Source organism: Onychostoma macrolepis, chromosome 17 (genome assembly GCF_012432095.1).
Source record: "Onychostoma macrolepis isolate SWU-2019 chromosome 17, ASM1243209v1, whole genome shotgun sequence".
In the NCBI taxonomy this organism is placed as follows: domain Eukaryota; kingdom Metazoa; phylum Chordata; class Actinopteri; order Cypriniformes; family Cyprinidae; genus Onychostoma; species Onychostoma macrolepis.
Genome location: NC_081171.1, coordinates 23,633,430 through 23,654,890, shown reverse-complemented (window position 1 = coordinate 23,654,890; position 21,461 = coordinate 23,633,430). Strand labels below are relative to the sequence as shown.

The window sequence follows — 21,461 nt, the reverse complement described above, 5'->3', positions numbered from 1 at the left end:
CCCCAAAATGTCACGTGATCATCAACAAACAGGAAGAACAAGCTGTCACATGGGAATAACATGACAGAGGCGAGTTCCTTTATTTTGCTTTCATTTCTTTAAACGTGTTATGTTAAGATTCTAAGTTTATATCGGTCACACACGATGATCGAACTGTGAAAAAAATAAAATAAATAAATAAACAAAAATCTTTCGTCGTACCGAGTGAGCTAATAATTGCATACTTCACTACATGTTTGGCATGTTAGATTAGTCCCGCTCATCCATAGGGACAGAAACAGCAGCATGAGTATACGAGCACTATGGGTTGTCTCACACGAGAAGGGTGAATCTGGAAAAGTGCGGTTTTCCAGGTAAGGACATTTTCTGTGAAGGAATATTAGCGTATTGCATACTGTGGAGTATGTACTCTGCATACTCTATTTAAAGTAGCCTATTAGAAAATCATACTAACATACTGCTATTATTTTCTTTATATGTACTGTATAGTGTTTGTACCTACAGCACGCATACAAATTTGGAATACTTGGATGATGCCAAATCATATGATAGAAATAGTTAGAGTAGGATGCTATTATGAATTAAGTCATAGCTGCATAATACTTATTGATACAGTATGATGTATGACAGTTTAGTAGTATGTAAGTACTCCACTCCGAAGGTAGCTGATAAAACAGCATGCAATATGCAGCAATAAACATTGCAGTTGTATTCTACTCTGTTGTCATATTATGACCCTGGTCCTGTTCCAATACCCACACTTCGGTCTTTGCACTTATCTACTTGCGTGACATATTTCCAGTGTTTGGCCCAAGTGTTTAGGTGTGCATGAAGACCACAAATTACACATTTTGAATACTTTGCACTTTAAAATAAACTTCTAAATGTCTCTTCAGTAGTTCCTATGTAACACATAGCACACAGTGCAATTAAGTTTTACTACCAAATTATATGTAACATGCAATTAAATCTTACCCTGGAAAGTTTTTCAGGGCACATGAGTTCTTGAACAGGATGAATGATGGGATATGCTTAAGGGCCGTTCCAAGGATGATAAAGTTTTAATTATTGTTCAAATTCTATGAGAATAGGGAAGTCCACACCATAACTATAACAACAACTACTGACACACATGATATCATTAGAATAGTTTTCAAAACAATTTTTTTTCCATGTGATGAATGATAAAAAAAACATTGACAGCTAGAATCCACCCGACTTTCAAAGCAGCAGATGATATAACTGTGGCGCATGCTTATTATAAACCGAATGTTATCGTGCATTGTTGTGGATGCAAATATTTATCGTTATAGTTATCATTATAGATATTGTTCTTGGTGTGAACGGCCCTTTTAGCAGTAATATCGGTATTACTGGCATACCAATATTGGCATACAAATGGCCCTTTAACAGTAATTTTGGCACTGATATAATATTGGTTAAAGTGGTATTAGAGATGGAATTATTTGTGAAGGGTACTGAGCTTGACATTTTTCCTGAGACAGTTTTGCGCACTACTTCCTGTCGCATGCACACATTCTTAAGCGGCCAAGACCGCAGGTGTGGGTATTGGGACAGGCCTATTATTACACTGTGGGTGGAGCCCACTGAAAGTCAAGTTGAACACATTGCATTGTGGGATAATACGTAGTAAGCAGTCATGGTTTTCCATGAAAACAGAAAATGCAAACTGTGCACAGCGTTTGATTGGAATGCTTTTCCCAGCATAGTCAATTTGTTATTTTTCTTTTGTTATGTTTTTTAATTCAGGCGATTCCCAACAGTTGAGCTCCGTGCCAAATCCTTGGCTGGAACTCAGTATGTGGCTGTTCCGGAGGACCGCGTCATACCCAAGCTTCTGCTGACAGAGCTGGGCCTGGTGGATGCTGACAAACCTTACGTAGAAGTACGGGACGACTGCGCCCGTCAGCACCGCTCACCGGCTGTGGAGCTCCGTTTGGACGGCCCGGGTAGGAGAACCCTCTGGCCCTTGCTCACGGTCACTCAGGGAGCGTTAATCCTAGCCTGCCTTCCTCTAGTGGAAGCACCTCCTGAGCCTCGACCACCTCTCCCCAGCCTGGCCTCAGTCTCTCAGGGCTTAGCTCTTTTGTCAGGCCTGCAGGATTTCCTTTGTGGTCCTGGAGCTAAACCAGAGCCTGATGTGCTGGCCTCCCGTTTGGCTGCTCTTCCTTCGGTGCTCCTGCAGGTTTGCCCTTTGGGGAGGCCACTGGACACCCCTCCTCCTGCTGGATCGGTGCCTGCTGCTGTGGCTCCAAGCCCAGGGGGGGCTCAAAAGCAGCCAGCCTGGAAGGCAGGGGTCCACCGAGGCAGGGCGGTAGTAAGTGTGGCCCTTACCGAGAAGGTGAGGTCCATGCAGTACAGCAAGAGCAGTCAACAGGATATCTGGGATGTGTACGGCATGGTCATGTGTAAAGTCAGTCCCCACTGAACACATATAGTTTGATTAATGTTATAAACTTGTATCACATTTATGACTTCATGTTTTTGTCAGTGTGAGGTTGAAGGTGTTCTGCCCAATGTGACTGTCACCCTCACACTCCCACACAACGGTTCACCCCTGCAGGACATTCTTGTCCATCCCTGTGTGACGTCTCTGGATGCAAGCATTCTTACCGCCTGCAGTGTGGATGAAAATGACAGTTCCGCCTTTTCAGGGCCATACAAGTTCCCTTTTTCACCACCTCTGGAGCTTTTCAGACTCTGTAGCTACACCTCACAGGTAAAGCTTATTCTGGCAATAGTTTGCCTTATGTTTTGTCTCAAAAATGTACCATTCAAAAGTTTGTTTTGAAAAAAATGCTTTTGAAAGAAGTCTCTTATTTGATAAAAAATACAGCAAAAACAGTAATATTGTGAAACATTATATTAATATCAAATAGCTGTTTTCTATTTGAATATATTTTAACATGTAATTTATTCCCGTGATGGCAAAAGCTACATTTTCAGCATCATTACTCCAGTCTTCAGTGTCACATGATCCTTAAGAAATCTTTCTAATATGCTGATTTGGTGCATAAGAAACCTTTTTTTCTTGAATCATCAACGTTGATTTCTTTTTTGCATTTCTCTGATGAAAGGAAGGTTCAAAAGAGCAGCATTTGTTTGATTATACGACTTGACTATCACTTCTAATCAATTTATTGCATCCTTGCTGTATAAAAGTATTCATTTCAAAACAATATTTCAATATTAAAACAATATTTCAAAAACAAAAACTGACACCAAACACCTGAACAACAGTGTATGTATTTTACTTTAATTCTCTCTCATTATGGTACACACACACACACACACACACACACACTAAAGCTGTAGTATCTTTAACTAACTTGGCCTTATAACTCTTTTTGAGGTACCTGTGCCACCAATTCTTGGCTCCTACCAGCTGAAGGCAGAGGAGAATCATCTGAAGGTTAATGTTGTCTTGAAGCTCCATGAAAGTGTCAAAAACAGCTTTGAGTACTGTGAGGCACACATTCCATTTTTCAACCAGTAAGTTACACAAATTTGTAATAAAGAGCTTAATTTTGTATTGCAAATGTGTTGGGTAGATTGGGTTGGGTTGGGCTCTTTATGTAGTGGTCTGTCTTTAGCTGGTTATGTATTGCTGTTGTAGTGTCCTTGTACATGTCTCTTCGCAGGAATCTAATGGGAAGTGTGGAGGTCAAAGTGAGCTCAGGACAGCTTGAGGTGTCTAAAGAGAAGAACCTACTGGTTTGGGTCCTTGGTATGTCCGTTCATGATATTTCATTTTATTAGTATTATTTATAATTATATTACTGACATTTGTCTTTTTACCTCCTCAGGTCAGAAGTTTCCAAAGTCCCGTGAAGCAACACTGGAGGGGACGGTTCATTTTTCAGGGACTGTTGCTGGACCGACAGACCCTCTGTGCACAGGACTCACTGCATATATAAAAGTGAGGGTGAATTCAGCATCAACTGATTTGTTGTTTATATACAAGTATTTTAAGACATTTGTCACTGTATTCTTTCTAGCTTTATTTCCGTGTGCCAGATTTGACTCTGTCTGGTTGCTGTGTGGACCAACACTCAGTGCAGGTTTACTCATCTGCCAAACCGCGCATTGTCACAAGTGAGTGTTTCACTGACAGTCTTGTTATTGTTAACTAAAACTATTAAAATCAGTTTTGTTAATTGAAATAAAATAAAATATAAATATTAGATGAAAAACTTAAATAGAAAAATGTTGCTTTGGCAACTAACTGAAATTAAAGGAGCTTAAATTGAAGAACTAAAATGACTAAAACTGAAATAAAAACATATAAATGCAAAATAGAAATATATTAGTACTGTCAAACAATTAATCGCATCCAAAATAAAAGTTTTTGTTTACATAATATATGTATGTGTACAGTACAATCACGATTAATTGCATCCAAAATAAAAGTTTTTGTTTAATAATATACGCGTGTACACTGTGTATATTTATTATGTATATATAAATACACATGCATGTATATATTTAAGAAAAATATGTTGTTTATATATTAAATGTATTTATATATAATATAAAATATAATAATATAAATGTATATACATGTAAATATTTTCAAAATATATATACTATATGTGTGTGTATTTATATATACAAAATAAATATACACCGTACACATACATAATGTGTATTTTGGAAGCGATTAATTGTTTTAACAGCACTAATATAAATACACACATACAGTATATATTTGGAAAATATTTACATGTGTATATATATATATTTAGATTATTATATTTTATTTTGTATATAAATATATTTAATATATAAACAACATATTTTTCTTAAATATATACATGCATGTTTTTGTATTTATATATACATAATAAATATACACAGTACACACTCAAAACCTTTTATTTTGGATGCGATTAATCGCTTGACAGCACTAAAAAAAATAAATAAAATAATATATATATATATATATATATATATATATATATATATATATATATATATATATATATTATATATAAGGCTAATACAAAATATTAATAAATACTTTAATAGTATATATAAAATTTAAAATAACACTGATGACTGCATGTTGAAATAAGTACACAAAGGCTTATTGACATGAAAAAAAAAAAATGTTGACTAAATCAGCAATGAAAATTAACCTACAGTGTATATACCTTTTTTCCCCCTCTAGCACGAGAGCTGGTCTCCTCAGAATATTACATTTGGAACTCCACAGGTGAAGCCCCGGTGTCCTCTGGACTCATGGTGCTGTGACGGCATCTCATTAATGCACATTGGCCTTAATAAATCATTGTAGATATTAAACAAGGATCAGGCACTGAATTATATTCTGTATGGAAATGCTGCTGTCATATAGTGTTAACTTACATTTACAGTCTGACTTTCATATATCAGTGTGTTTTTTCTGTCAAAATATGAAATCCTCAGTGTCTCAGAATGTGTCTTGAGTGCATACGACTCCTTTATTTAGCTGAAAAAGGGGCTGATATATAATGAATGACTGGTCGGAGAACCTGATAAACATTTATTATAATATAATATTATTATTTTCCAGTCATACATATCCTATTTAGTGATTGACTTGGGTTTTTATACAGTATAATAAGAAAGGTTTTTATCTGCACCATTTTTAGTCCAATGCCCTTTCATCTTCACTAATAAGAAGTAATGAAGAATTAAAATTCAATTAACAGTTCTTTCATTTTGCTTCAGACTGGGCCCCCGAGTGTTTACTGGTGTTCAGGCTTTGCTTTTCCCTATTAGCTGTTCAACTGGTTTATATAGAGGCTCCTTGAGCTCACTCACAAGAGGACTTTGGCCCTGTGTTTGTTTGATGAGGCTGAAAAGAGTGTGTTTTGATGGGAGAGAAGGCAATTGTTGAGGAGAAATACCAGACTGGTATCCAAAGAGGTTCTTAATTAGTTTCCAAAGTGACCCATAGAGGTCCCACTTAAGCTTGTCTCGGGCTCTCTCCTGCCCAACAAAAACAGTTAATGGAGCCTTAAAAATACCAGTCATCCAACTTGCGACTAAAGGACCCTTTAATTCTGGCCTTTTATTGTTACAATAGGAAATCAGTTATGCAGCCTATGATGTTATAGGATTTATCTGCTTAGCTAAATGTTCTAAACCTAACCAGGTGCATAAATTGTGTGTCACCTTAAATACATTGAGTGGTTCTGGGCAGAAAGCTATTTCTGCATAGGTATAAATAGCAGCTGAGTTGCATTTGGCTGTCAATTACGGCTGAGAATTCCCATGGAGAAGACAGCAAGATGATGATGGTTCAGCTGGAGCCACACAAGAGCTCTCCACTGAAGCAAACCATTGTCTGGGAGATTAATTGTCTGCCACGTCTACTGATTGCCTTGCTGCGTCTCTGTAAGAACAAGGCAGGGCTGCATTCTCACAAGGATTTCCTCCTTGGAACACTGAGCGTGATCAATCTTATGGCTGAAGCAAGTCTCCAATAAGGTCCTCTGCATTTGCTCTATGCGTCTGTATTCAAAGAGCTTCTCAGACAATTCCACACTTCCTCTTAGTCTGACTGGCTCCTGACCTGCAGTCAATTGGGCCGTTCCCCATCATACAGTAATTCTAAAGGAATGCGTTCAGGATTCTTATTGGAATTTCTACGATAATTAGGAATCATTATTGGGAAAAAAAAAGATGGTTGATTATTTTATTTAAATCTTGCGTCCTATTGGATATTATGTGGTCTTTGCTGTACTGAAAAAAATGTCTTTCAACACAGTTGAAGCAATAGCTATAATATTTTTATTTTTAATAATTAAATTACTAATTTTGATTTAAATATATAGTTGAGATATTGAGAACATTGTGATCTTTTTTTTTTTTTTTTGTCATGTTGGAATTATGGCTTTGGTTAAGACGAAAAAAAAAGAGAATAAAATAAATGTAAACAGAAACAAAACAAAATTAAATATATATATATATATATATAAAAACTTCAAGATGACTCATTGATTTATAGTTTAACTTGATTTGTTAAATTAATAAACAAACTACATAGACACATAAAAAAAATTGCTAAAAACAATGAAAACATGCAACAGTTATTTTACTAAAAAAAAGTGACTAAAGTGACTTAGTAAAATATAATATTATCTCAATTAGCCTATAGCCTACTAAAATAATAACATTTACATATGAAAAACATTCTCATTAAAATCTTCTTCTTCTTGAGGATTTTTGAACAGGGTAATTAAAAAACAAAACAGGTAAATGTTTACAATTTAATAGAATATTCTGTTCATTTTGTAACCCTATCTACCTAATTGGTCAACTGAACAGACAACACTACTACAGTATTTCATCATGCTGTAGTTATTAAAGAGTATTATTATTATTTTTTTTTTTTCCTGTAGCATACTATAGCTACATAAAGTAATTTTAAAGAGCGCACACTCTGCATCAATGAACACTCACGATGTGCCCTGGGGCAAAGTCCCGCATAATTTGTTGTATAGGTCCATCTAGTGGCTCTTCTTAGAAATAGATTTAATACATCCCAACTTTCTTTCTTTCTTTGAAATGTAAATGTAGGCCTATATGTAATTATGTATACTATAATGGCGGTTTTCTGGAATTTTATAGCTTTTTTAAAATGGCATTTTAGAAGTTTTAGAATTAAGGTCTTTGGTGAAGCCTACAGTTTGTTTTACAACGTAAATTATAGGCTACAGAGCCTAGCCTACAACTTAAATATTACATATTCATACCTCAAAATATGTAAGCGCTGCTTTAAATGTACGGCAAGTTACTAACCCTTACGAAAATTAACCATGGTTTTACTACAAAAAACAAAACATGGTTACTATACTTAAACCATGGTAACCACAAATTAACCATTGTTTAGCTACAATAACCATAGTTTAACTATGATATTTGTAGTAAAACTGTGGTTATACAAATGGTAATCAATAGGCTATGCCAAATAAAAACATGGTTACTATACTTTTACTACAATAAAACCATGGTTAGTTTTCGTAAGGGAACAAATTGCTAGCTTGATCGTGTGATGTCAACATGCAGTGTCCTTGAGTGTCATTTTTTGTTAACTAAACAAGGCTGAAATAAAATATTTTTTTATTAAATTAAAAATTTGAATTTTAGGAAAATTACAAATGGCAACAAACTGAAATAAGTAAGTTTACACCTCAAGAAATACTAAAATGAAAACTAAAGCTAAAGCTAAATAGAAATATTAAAATAGGCTAATCATGATTTCGCAGGAAAGGCATCGGAGCCATGCTAGCATGAAATGACAAAAGCACATGAAAATGACTAAAACTTTAAACTAAAATGAAAAAAAAAATGAAATAACAAATTGATCATTTATTCATGCTTTAAACAAACAAACAAAAAAAACTATAAATTAATGAATGAATAAACAAATAAAAAGTGCGCCTTTAATTTGTGTGAAAAGTGATTCAGGAAGTGTAACCGATGCCTGTCAATAAATTAAAAACTCAATTTCCCAGAATCCTTTACTGCAACGCGCCGACATAGTGTCGTAAATCATCCGCTCTGCTTTACGGCAGATAATAGGCCAGTGTGGAGTGAATTGAGTAATGGCAGGAACAGACACGAGATAGACACGAACTTTGCGTTGTTTTTACATTTATCAGGTACCAGCAGCCGGACGCACGTCTGTGTTTGTCGTCGTTCGCTGTGAGAGGCTGATTCCGACCCCGTTTTTCTGTCATCATAGTAACTGTATGCAGTGGAATGGCTGAAGTGCCGACTGGGCCTAACGCACTGCCTTCATCCCCGAGCGAGATCACACAACTGCCCGTGGACGGGTGCACCTTACTGGGCACCGATGAGGGACGGGACATCATCAGCCCCGGCCCGGGACACCCGCACGCCAACGACCACAAGGCGATAGTCAAATCCAACCAGAACAACGTGCATCCTAATGCATCAGCCGCCCAGTTCCACACAGCCCAGCTGAACGGGGTCCAGTGCAACCACACTCACCTCCAGAACCACGTCCAACAACACCGGCCGTCCGACAATCAAAACGCCGCTTCTGATCACCACTTGGACGGCATCGGCGAAACACAGAGCGATCACACGGAAAACAACAATTTCACGAGAAATAAACGATGTAGTGATATATCACAGAGCCACCCGCCGCCGAACAACGGGATAAACTGCACTGATAGCATGGCGATCACGGAGAGCAGCTCTTGTCGACTGGAGAATGATGTAAATAGCAGGACTGGTTCGGGGGATCAGGCTCGAGCGGCTGCGGCAGCGGCAGCGCTGATGGACGGGGCTGAGTCAGGCCCGGGCCCGCAGCGCGCTGGAGTAGATCAGGCGGCGGCTGACAGCGCTCCGGTGGCGGGGATGTCGAGGCTAGCGCTGGAGGAGCAGGACGAGGACGAGTCCATCCGATACGTGAGATATGAGTCTGAGCTCCAGATGCCCGATATCATCCGACTTATAACTAAAGACTTATCTGAGCCCTACTCCATATACACCTATAGGTACTTTATTCACAACTGGCCTCAGCTCTGCTTTCTGGTATGTATCCTGTCATTCGGTTATTCTTGATGGTGTTGAAGAGATCAGTATCAAAGCCTTCAGAATCATCTCTCATATAACAAAATAGCCAACATTCGAGTGCAAAACACGTGTACAATATTGCTGATTGATTAGCATTTTCGTATATCATGTGCATCCGAGAATAGTACGGTATTACCATTGTTTTGGACACGTGCCATGTTACCTTGACTAAAATAAACATGTTACTATAGTAAGTGTCCACAAAAAAGAAGTAAAAATGTCTTTACCGTGGAATGTCTCAAAAACATGACCATTATATAATAACATTACACTGTTTATCTTTTACGTTGGGAACGTATTCTTAAATGTCTGTCCATTTTTTTATTTTTTTTTTTTCTCTGTCTTATTGATTTCAGTGATGGCCTGCCTTTACTCCTTGTCATATTTAACCACATTGAACACACACAATTTACCATGGTTTTACTGTAGAATTATGTTTCATACTAAAACTATTATGAGAAAGTAAATTTATACTTACTGAGCACCAAAAATCAATCATAAATCTGTCATTCAGTTAAGTTTCATCAATATTAGAGCCTCCAGCATCATCTCTGTTATAATCAAAATGATCATTTGGCCATGGTACAGTTATGTAATATCATGGTCTAATGATGTGTAAAATTTTACTGTTTGATTAACATCTTGGTATATCTCATATTTAAGTGATATTCCAATGTACATCAAAGAATAGCATAATATTACCATGGTATGTGTCCAAAACATGGCATGACCATGTTACCGTAACTGTAATAAACACTCACGGTAACAGTATAAATATACATTTTGTTGCATGCTGTGGCTCAAAAACATGACATTGCTAAATAACCATGTAAAAAAAAACATACTGTTTGTTTATTGTATTTGTGTATTTGTATTGTATTTTTTCAAATGTCATATTGTTTAAAGTGATGGATTTAGTCCATGTTAAATGTAACCACATCTTTAGACACTTTCAAATATTTACCAGGATTCTACTGTAGTAACACTAAATATTATTTTATTGTATCTTTTGCAAAAATGTTTCATATTAAATCTGTTGGGGGTGAGGAAGTATACTTTTGTAACAGATGAACAGATGACTACCAACAAGTGTCATGGTACTCCTGTGGTGTTGTTTTAACAAAGTGCAAAATTTTGGACCAATACTGTGGTAGGTTAATCATTCAGTACCGTAGTATTTCTGCAGTGCTGAGTTTGTATGAGTCATTTTTTATTACACTGACAGAAGTCATTGTAGTTTAACAAAAAACAGTTTGTTTCACAGAAACCATAGTTACATGAATCTAACCGTGGTAATGAGGAACAGCCATATCCTGGTTTTACCTGTGGTTACTATGGCCTTATTTAAAAATACTGTGGTGACTGTGTCAGAACTATGATACATTCAGGGGTGTTAAAGAGTATTTATATCTTTATGAACACAACATTATCACAAATTGAGCCTAATAATAGAGATATTTGTCATTGTTTTGCTCATAGTTCACAGCCTACAAGAGTAATTGCAGTGTCTTGATGACAGTCTTTCTGTGATGTGTCACAGGCGATGGTTGAGAAGGACTGTGTCGGTGCCATTGTGTGTAAGCTAGACATGCATAAGAAGATGTTCCGTCGCGGATACATCGCCATGCTCGCTGTGGACTCCAAATTTCGCAGGAAAGGCATCGGTAAGAGCCATGCTAGCACGGTAGCGCTCCTCTCAGAATGGCAACAGTAACGGATCTTTTTATAGGACACACATCTGCTTCAGTGTCAGCTCATGGATACATTTAGTGTCTTTGAACTGCTATGAATCAAGGGTTTGCCATTCTATGTCGAAGGACCCTGATCATGCCATGTGTTTTTTTTTTTTTTTTTTTTCCCATTCATGTTGTAATATTTACCATGTCCACATCAGGTATTATTTAGAATACTTGGAATGTGTTATGAATTATTGTACTTATTCTTTGTTAGGCACCAACCTTGTGAAAAAGGCCATTTATGCTATGGTGGAGGGGGATTGTGATGAGGTAAGAGATTCATCTTGTGAAGATTTCACACTATGGGTGTGTTTGGAATGGAACTACTACATACTACATACTACATGGTAGACTTAGAAGCATGGATTTTCCCAGGTGAGATTGAAAATGCTTTTTTTCTGAATTTTGCTGAAATTATGTTAATAGTATTTTAATATTAAAAAAAAATACTGTAATTTTAAAATAATGAAATTTATAATATAGTGCTGTCAGTTCCATTAATTGCATCCCATATTATGTAAACAAACTTTTATTTTGCTTGCGATTAATCATTCGATTTGACAGCACTAATTCATAAATGTTTTAAACTGCCTTATGTTACATTATTGTCATGTGGATGTTTATCACTTATCTCAAAAATAAATGTAATTCATTATTATACATGTTAAATGTAATTATGATGCATTTATAAAAAATTTAAGCAGCACAACTGTTTTTAACATTGATAATAAAAAGGTGTTTGAACACCTTAATCAGCATATTAGAATGATTTCTGAAGGATTATGTGACACTGAAGACTGGAGTAATGATGCTGAAAATTCAGTTTTGCCATCACTGGAATTAATTACATTTTAAAAACTAGTGTAAACAAAATTCACATGCTATGTTCCAACTTAAGAGTATGTGGTAGTTCCAAATATGCCATATATTCTGTTTTACCTCACCTATGTTTGAGTGTACTTCAAAACCTGTACTATGCTCATTATGTTTACATGCTTTGTTCTTATCCTTAGGTGGTGCTAGAGACGGAAATCACCAACAAATCAGCCCTGAAACTCTATGAGAACCTGGGCTTTGTCAGGGACAAGCGGCTGTTTAGATATTATTTAAACGGAGTGGACGCACTTCGGCTCAAACTCTGGCTTCGCTAAATCAAACTACGGGGTCCCTCAACTCTTTCTCCATCCCTTTGGCCTACTCTTCCTCCGCCCCAGTCCTCCGGCTCAGATCACATGACTTCCCATCAATAGAAAGACACTCGACCTCTGCTGAGCCACAAAGGGCAAACTTTGAGGGAAAATTCAACCAATCATAATAAAGTGTTTTAAGAACTTTTTGTGTGAAAGAAAGAGAGGTTATTGCAAAAAAGAAAATAAAGTTGGGTACTAGTATGACACCGAAAACGTGGTGAAAAGGAAAACGTGGCTTCTATGCTCAGGTGTCAATACCCTGACTTAAGACCTCTGTGTATTTGTGTTGGGCAGTCGAGATGGGCTGGGCCGAACATGTTGACGGCATCGGTGAAATGCATCATGCCGAAAGCAAACAATGCGCCACACCACACCTCTGTTGTGTTTTTTTTTTTGTTTTTTTGTTTTTTTAACGAACAATCACAAACCGAAGGATGGAAATGTTTAAACCGACTCAACTACTCGAGTTTTTGTTTTACCATTTTTTTTTTTTTCCCTATAAGAGGGTGCACGGGAGCATTGCAGGTTGCAATTGTTTTGTAGCCTGCTGCTTTTGCGTTGTTGTGTTTGTTTTTTTGTTTTTTTTCTGCGTATGGGGGTCTGTGGTTTATTTTATGCGTTTAATTTTGTTTTAGAAAACACTGAGCAGAGCTTTGTCCACTTTAGAAGTTTGATCGATGACAAACTAACATGCACAGATTCAGAAACACTTTAACCTGAATGCTGCGAAGCAGTGCAGATAGCACCTCTGCTCTTTTAAGTTGGTCTTATTAGCTCACAATATGCCATATTGGTTTATGTGACTTGTGATTCTGACACAAATATCGTCATCTCACCATACGAGTTATCTCGATGCTTCTTCATGAGTGTTTTGTACAACTAAATTGAAATGAAAATTAGTTACTAAATGGGCCTAAAAGAAGAGTATTCCCTGTTTTTTGAGGACTTTTTTTTTTTTCTTTTGAGTCGTCATCATAGATTCTCCCTTTCCATGTCTGATACAATGTTTGGATATTCAGATATGCTGACCTAGACAAATGAACCTCAAACGGACGCACTTCTCATTTTTGCACTGATTAGATGGGATGTAATTCCCTTGTCCGCCACTGTGTTAGTGGACCATTAGGGGGCAGAATACAGATCTCACCAGCTCAGTTGCGCCAATGGACTCATGCAAATAGTTGCTTTAAAGTCATGAAACAGATTGATTTATATGCAAGATGACATTGTTTAAAGGTGTTTTAAAATTTAACGGAGGAAGTTTCTGGAGGGTAGCGATTTTATGGGTTTGTGTTTAACCGTAGTGTGCTGTGGCAGGTTGTACCATCACCACGTTGTATGTAAGTGTTTCTATGTCATTGCCAATAGACCCCCATTTTGCTTTGCTGCTGGCTCATGAGTTGGAAGAAAACCTTTTTGTTTTGACAGTTTGGAGTGGGAAACAAGTTTTTTGATTTGCTAAATGTACATATGGAAGTTTGATTTGTCGTTTTTGATTGTCATTGGAAAAGTTCCCCATAGAGCTGCTGCTCTCAGTTGTTGAGAATATGGATGGGTTGCTTTATAAATTTGCGCTTAAAAAACAGATATTTGCTGATGGATTTATGGGAAGAGGAATTAATGGAATTTTTTGTTTTTTTGAGTTTTTGTTTTGTTTTGTTTTGTTTAGTTGCGTGGTTTTTTTTTTTTTTTTGCCCAAATTGTAGTACATCTCCCAGAAATGTAATGTCCCATCAGTCCCCTTTGACGCATCAGACCGTGTGCTGTCTGTCAGTAAGGCTCAGGTGTTTGGTTTGTGTTCAATTCTCCTTTCACTTGTCAGGGGCTCCTTTCAAGGTCCCAGTGGTTATTAACAGCCAACCTGTCTTTGTAAGGACTTTATTCCTTTTGATTTGTGGACAATCGATGGTAAAAATTTGAGAGCCTTTGAGTAGTTTTCATCTAAACAGACCATCAAAATCAGTCTTTAGATTGCAGATGTAAATTTAGTCTGAAATCAAGGGATAGTTTAGATTCACATCATCATTTACTCACCCTCATATTGTTCCAAACCTGTGCATTCTTGTTTTCTGTAGAAGCTATTTTGAAAAATCAGGGTTTTTTGTCCATGGAGTTAAGAGTCGCTTGGGTTCAAAACAACATTGGATCTCACTGACTTTTATTGTATGGACAAAAGCAAAATATGTTCTTTAATGTTCTGCTTAAAGAAAAAGTCATACAGGTTCAGAACTACATTAGGGTGAGTAAATTATGGCAGTTTTCTTTTTTTGGTGAACTATCCTGTTAATGAAATTCAAAGCCTTTCACAAGGTGCCAACCTTGACAGACATTAATGCATTTCCGACTGTCGGTCCTCACCATTCAATGCTGCCCATGTTTTTGTATTGGATGAACGCTAATTGTTTAAAATTGTGGTTGGCACGTTTTTTTTTTTTTGCACTGCCAATATCTGACTTATGGATTATATTACTGTAAACTGTCCATCAAATCTCATGGCCATTTAACAGCTTTAGACCGAACAGCTGGCAGGTTCTAGCTGGGTAAAATCTCATATTTAGATGATGTGGACACTAATCTGACTGGCTTTTGTTTTGGCGAATTATTCTTTGATGGGACTAATTTTGAATCTGCACTTGTGGCTAATTCTCATCCCTGTAAACGGTGGAGTTTATGTTGTAGTTAGTGTTACTCTTGTACTTTCAGCTGATTTGGACAAGTGAGACCTGCTCCACAAACATGGATCCATTTTGTTGGGGAAAGAGCGACTGTTTGCATGTTGATTAATATTTTCTCCACCCTTCTTTCTCCCACTTTCACCCTTGACAAAATGTCTTGCAAAAGTTTCTTTGTTTTCAAGTGGACAACAGACCTGGTTTAAAAATTATAAATAAATTATTTGATTTTTAAGCTAATTTTGTAGCTTGTTCTTTCTGGAAGGAGAAATAGGGACTTATCATTTATGATGTTTAATTTGTAATGCAACGATTTCCATTTGATTTTAATTATGTGGTTTAAGGTTAAGTGTGTAATTTATGTGGCAATCAAGCAGAATCTGTTTGTGTCCAAACATAGTGTTTTTTTTTTTTTTGTGGGCAGAACCACATGTTTGGCTGAACAATAGTAGCCAGGGAATTGTTTGGAACTTGTTTGCAACATCATTTTAAAAATGATTGTTGATGCTGCTAGTAGTGCAGCAATTACAAACCTGACCTTTAAACCTTGCTTACTCCAGTAAAAAAAAAAGGTTAATTGCTGCAAAAGTGGCTAAGTTTGACATTTAGCTGAACACAAATGTAGTATCTGCAGTTATTTATAGCATCAGAGGTACTTGATTATCCATGAATGTTTATTTGTATGTATAAGTACACTAATTTAAATCTGTTAAAATTAATGTTTGTTGTCAAGAGGAGGCAGCTGTACTCAAAACCACCACAGTGTTTATTTTAACATAATAATTGCACAAGACCAATTCACATGACAAGATTTTTTTTATTCCTCAGACTACATCCACTCCTATTTTACAGTCAAAATGCAAATGTAGCATAATGATTTACATGCTCTGACTTTAAGGTCTTTAGACACCATTTGTTTTGCATAATCACAATACCACATCACGTGTAACAATTGTTTTATGCCAGTGTAAAGTTTATTTATATTACTTTTTCATAAGTTGTTTGATGGTTAGCCACTTCAACCTTTGATTTTCCTGATCATTTTATTTAAAAAATGCAAATCTTCCTTTTTTTAGGCTGGGGAAAAAAGCATTGTGGAATGACTTTAATATATCTGTCTGGATAGTTCACCCATAAATGAAAACTTGCTTAAAATTTACTTTGGCTGAGGATCCACTGGTGAGCAAGTGATGTAATGCTATTTTTTTTTTCCAGAACTGTTTCGATAAAGAAACCCATCTACATCTTTGGGCTGAGTACATTTTAAGCAAATTTTCATTTTTAACTCAAAAATTGTGCCTTGTTAAAAAAGACCAATGCCTGCAGGATAGAAAACGATCATAAACATTACATGGAACACCTTTTTTATTGGAAAAAATAATGGGAGGAAATGGGTTACGTCATTCAGTTGCAAGGGGATAATGATCTAATGACTTAAACTTCTAGGATTCTGGCTCTTGGGATAGTTGTACTGTCATCTCACAACAAGTTTGAGTCTCTTTTGAGTCAGCAGGACATTCTGTGTCGAGTTTGTTCTCCCCATGTTGGTGTGGGTTTCCTCCAGATTCCTCCACAATCCGAAGACATGCGAGAGAGGTGAATTGGACTCAATAAATTGCCATTCATGTGTGAGTGTTTATTAGGCCTGCGATGGACTGGCTGTGCATCCAAGGTGTTTCCCTGCAGCCCAAGGCGCTCAAATAGGCTCAAGCATCACCACAGAACAAGCAAATTTGTAAAATCGGGATTGATGTTGCAAGCTTTGCTTCAGCAGCCCAGGTTACGCTCTCATTCCTGTTAAAGAACTATTCCAGATTAAATTCCTTCAATTTACACCTGGCTATAAATGTAACAATCAAAGTCTATCTGTAAAGCACTGCTGACTTGCACTTGAATTCTGCAGACGCCACAGGAATTCTAAGCAGGTATGGCCTGCTTGCTAGAAGTTGTAGTAGTTGTACTAGAAGTGTACGACTGTAATCACATTTATGAACCAAAGGATGAGTTAATGTTGTCTGAGTAATAGACAACAGGCCACAGATGCAGTACAAATTAGATTGAAACATTCCTTCATGTACACTTGTGCTTGAAGCCTCTCAGACTAACTGTGCTTTTTGGAGACTGCCTGTAAAGGCCTCTTGGTAATTTCCCGTTCTTCCTGTAGATATATTTTCACGGAGGAACCAGAGTAAAGTAACATCATGTTTGCATTGCAATTCCTTGCACAGCTCCTGTCACACCTCTGTCCAGATTTATTCTGCTCCTTGGAGAATTCAGGGAATTCTTATGACAACATTCCTTCCCCAGACCTCTACATTTCTGGTCTTCTAATTCCATTTTCCATTAATGGTTTGTCACTCATTGTGTCTCCCACGTTTGGGTCTGCCACCTGTGGACTTGGCTGCAACAGCTCCCTTACATCCAGAATCTGTCCTTCAGACTCATCCCAGAAGATGTTTTGTTGCATTGGCCTGGACACAAGACGAACCCTCCGTCCTCCTTCCATCTCATCTCCTTCCACTGTTACATAAGACAAGACTTCAATGAGGTTAAGTTCTCAACCAAAATGGAAAGGTCCATTTGGGCAATTCAACAATTGGTAAAACGATTGAACTAAGGGACTCACGATAAGAGGTGTACACCCTCTTCTGTTTCCCTTGACTTTCCCTAAAGCACCTCTGCTGAGCTTGCCGCTTCTTGGTTGCTTGGCAACTGAGCATCGTCTGTGCCAGCAGGAGACCTTTCATGTGTCCCTGCGAAGGTTAAGAATGCTCGAGTGATCCACCTAAGAATAGCCTCAATGTGTTAATGTAATTCCAAGTGCCATTTGTAAGTAGTTGCTAAAATCTTGTCATGATACTTCAAACATTTATGAAAGCCTCAGTAGAAAGTGTCAAACCTTTGGTTTAGAGATTAAGAGTCTGAGATATGGCTTCAGTGACGCAAATGTACAATTAAAATCAACTGGAAAGGTTGGTTGAATATGATCTGAGAATGAGAATGAGTTGGTTGATGGTGCAAGATCTCTCCCAGTGCCTGGGATTTCCAGAGTGTGGAGAAGGGATCTACTCCTGGTCCCCTGTACACTAATGATGGATCCCAGAGTTGAAGGTAACACGGCTGCACCCCAACATACTTTCCACTCCAACAACACAGTAATCAGATCTAGTGGGACCACAGGGCAAGGCTCATTGCTCACCAGCTGTCAGTTTTCTCCCTCTTTATCTACATCTTTTATGCTTGAAACACCATCACAATCTCAGTTCCTGAGTTGTCAGAGACTCCCTCTTTATCTGACTGCACCTCTATTTGCATGCTTTTCTATACGAAATGCAAGATAAAGATCAGTGTTTCAGTTACACCAATGTTCTTTAAGGTGCTTCAGTATTTTGAGAATATTCTGCATGGGGGTCCTGATTTATTTTGCAATATCAGCTGGCTGTATTTTAGAGGTTCTGAACTCTGGTTCTTGAGGTCCACTTTCCTGCAGAGTTTAGTTCCAATCTTAATCAAACACCTGAACAAGCCAATCACTGTCTTCAGGACTGCTTGAAAATTACAGGCAGGTGAGTTTGATCAAGTTTGGAGCTAAACACTGCATTAAAGTGGATCTCAAGGGCCAGAGTTGAGAATCTCTGCTGTACATTATCCCTTATACGTATATCTTCAAACTATACAACACTATCCCGTCAATGAATTTAGCTGTAACTTTGAGAAGGTTCAAGCAAGAAGTTTTCTTTGAATGTTTCATTTTTAAACATGTACCTGTAGTGTTTTGCTTGTGCCACAGCGCCCTCCCAGGCTGAGAGTGGAATAGCAGTGGACAGGCCCATCTCTCCATTCCCTGTCCTGACAAGAACAAAATGTATGTTATTCATTAGAAGGAGAGGTATTAGCTATTCTCGGATTTACCCTCTTTAAAATGATCAATTCTTTCAAACAATTTAGTGAAAATGAAAGAACATATTGAAAGACCTCAGACTCAGTTTTGTATGTCTTGCATGCATGTTTGGCAGGATTCACATCAGCCCCTATAGCAAGGGTCGTTGGTTGCCATCCCTGTGAGTTGAATGCTCGTAATTAGAATCAAAATTAAAACGAATGAATGACTTGAAAGCAACTATCCAGTTATGTTCAGACCTTTGCTGGTTGTGGTGGATGAGACTTATTAATGCTGTGACCAGTTTTATCACAGACACTCTGAGATCCTGTTGGTGACATGACATAAACTCACAACACAAGCATGAATAAAGTAATAAAAAACAAGGCCCATGATCATGCTATGTTGTTCAAAAAATATTATAGTAAAAAACAAAAAGCTGAAGTGTATAATGTCTACTCCACTATAGCACCAAAAGGAACTGCACGGTAAGAATGTAACTTTTTAAAACAGGTTTCCTGAAAGATTCTCCTATCTGCCATTGGTCAAACAAAATGATAGTCCCACCCTAAACCCATGTCATTGGCTGAGCCAATTTTTCTATGTCAGGCCTGCTAAAATGGCTTACCCAGGATGAATTCAGAATAGGATATTACCATTACTCTTTCTCATAAGTTAAAACAATATACTAGCATGCTATCCTGAATTCATCTTTATTGTCTCTGGGATATTATGTAAGAAATTCACACTTCAATTGGATAAGTGTTTTGTGCACTCTATAATACTTTTGTCTGAACATTCTTTTAGCAATGTCATAAGTAGACTTAAAAGTTGGTTCTCTATTTTGCTGAAATTCAGAAGTCAAAATGGGTTTAAAACCGATCTTCTAGTTTCAAAAGCAAAAGGCGTAAACATGAACTGTGGTGTTCCGCAGCAAATTACACGGTCATATAATAATATTGTCATAATTAGGGCCAAATGTAAAGTCCAATGATTACAGTACTCACCTGGTTCTAAATGAACAGAATTAGGTATTTTGTGTCTTCCTGTCAAAGGAGGCAGATGGTTGGTCTTCCTCTGTCCCACAATCCCTTTCTCTTGCATCTCTGTACCTTTAACAGCAGTGATCATCCATGGTGAGGTTGGAAACAGTGAAGGCTCATCCTCCATTGGTTGACTATGAGATGGTGCAACCTGGCAAATCTTTGGCCTGGAGTTGCTGTTCCCCATGGTGCATTTATATTCCCAGCCAAGGTAAGTTATATATCAAAATAGGCTCCTCAAGGAACTGCATTAAACTCCATTTCTTGACCTGCTTTCCAGGGTATAATCCAGGCCTGACTCCTCACCCCATCTGAATGTCCAGGGGTCCATACATATGGTTAAATATGCACTACTGAAGATGAGGGTATGCACTCTTCAGAAATGTCCACTTGCATCCGATCCTGTTAAATTGTTCGGTTACGGTTTGACTTAACCTAAACAAAGAGTATTCCCCCTTAATTCTGCTTAACTGTACAAACGAAATTCCTGCAAAGTTGTGTTGTGAAATGGCAGGTGCGTGCCCCCCTCTCTTGCTTTATATTTCTCGGTTTTGGCGTAATGAGGCAAGTTTCCATGGTGACTGTCCCCACAGGTTACTTTATAACTCTGTGTTAATGCTTGGAAGGCGGTGAGAGGGCCCGTCTCTCCACTGATTGCTCAGGCATGCGACTGCTCAGGGAGCCAAGCTTGATGATTGACAGAATTAGTGACAGTTTTCTGTTTGTCTGATTACAGCAGGTATAACTTTATATTAGAGAAAACGAACCTAGCTGGGTTGCAACTATTACACAGCAATGCAATTATACTCATTCATAGTATTTTCTTTTTTCTTTTAAATAAACAAAAACCGCTTGCTACAACCTCGGACTGATCCACATCTTTATGACTATGATGAACAGAGATATCTAAAATGATGAAAAGAAAACTGTTTTCTTAGAAAGCTTTGTATACCCATGTTAGATTAATACATTTTAAAAAATGTTATACCTTTTTCACTCAAATCTGAATTTTGACCAGAAATATCAATTGTGTAATTAAATGATCAATAATAGGCCTATAGTTTTCTTATCTAGATCTAGCTGATATATGTGATTGTATACAAAGTTGACAAACATATATGGCCAAACCAATAGATACTTTTGGCCAGTGTATTTTTTCAAGATAATATTTTTGTATGAATATTATTAATTACTGAAACATTACCCATTCAGAGGTAATATGTATATGTGTGTTTGTGTGTGCATTTAAATATCATCAAATAATCTATATATTCATCAAAGAATAAAGAAAAGCATATCATAATTAATTATATCAGCACAGCTAT

General features: G+C 37.2%; 3 protein-coding genes across 5 annotated transcripts; 2 read left to right on the top strand and 1 right to left on the bottom strand.

Moving 5' to 3' along the window:
* Positions 1–36: 36 nt before the first annotated feature.
* Positions 37–5,458, top strand: ap5m1 (adaptor related protein complex 5 subunit mu 1). Of its 2 annotated transcripts, none has more exons than XM_058749225.1 (8): positions 37–353; positions 1,771–2,434; positions 2,585–2,740; positions 3,374–3,513; positions 3,663–3,748; positions 3,828–3,940; positions 4,020–4,116; positions 5,192–5,458. In XM_058749225.1, the coding sequence occupies exons 1-8, from the start codon at positions 286–288 to the stop codon at positions 5,272–5,274; spliced, it is 1,407 nt and encodes a 468-aa protein (XP_058605208.1). In that variant the 5' UTR covers positions 37–285; the 3' UTR covers positions 5,275–5,458. The 2 variants fall into 2 exon arrangements, with proteins under 2 accessions (XP_058605208.1, XP_058605207.1); XM_058749224.1 differs by having other exon boundaries at positions 38–353; positions 2,513–2,740.
* A 3,071-nt stretch (positions 5,459–8,529) lies between these two features.
* naa30 (N-alpha-acetyltransferase 30, NatC catalytic subunit) lies at positions 8,530–15,453 on the top strand. The gene is made up of 4 exons (XM_058749527.1): positions 8,530–9,573; positions 11,156–11,279; positions 11,566–11,621; positions 12,365–15,453. Exons 1-4 carry the CDS (start codon positions 8,773–8,775, stop codon positions 12,500–12,502), a joined length of 1,119 nt encoding a protein of 372 aa, XP_058605510.1. The 5' UTR covers positions 8,530–8,772; the 3' UTR covers positions 12,503–15,453.
* LOC131523273 (uncharacterized) lies at positions 14,186–21,053 on the bottom strand. 2 transcript variants are annotated; one of them, XM_058749529.1, is made up of 6 exons: positions 20,101–21,053; positions 19,354–19,421; positions 19,189–19,272; positions 18,979–19,062; positions 17,840–17,966; positions 14,186–17,733 (listed from the first exon to the last, which is right to left on the bottom strand). In XM_058749529.1, the coding sequence occupies exons 1-6, from the start codon at positions 20,321–20,323 to the stop codon at positions 17,525–17,527; spliced, it is 795 nt and encodes a 264-aa protein (XP_058605512.1). In that variant the 5' UTR covers positions 20,324–21,053; the 3' UTR covers positions 14,186–17,524. The 2 variants fall into 2 exon arrangements, 1 of the variants encoding a protein (XP_058605512.1); XR_009266737.1 differs by lacking the exon at positions 14,186–17,733 and having other exon boundaries at positions 17,870–17,998; positions 18,979–20,243.
* Positions 21,054–21,461: the final 408 nt, after the last annotated feature.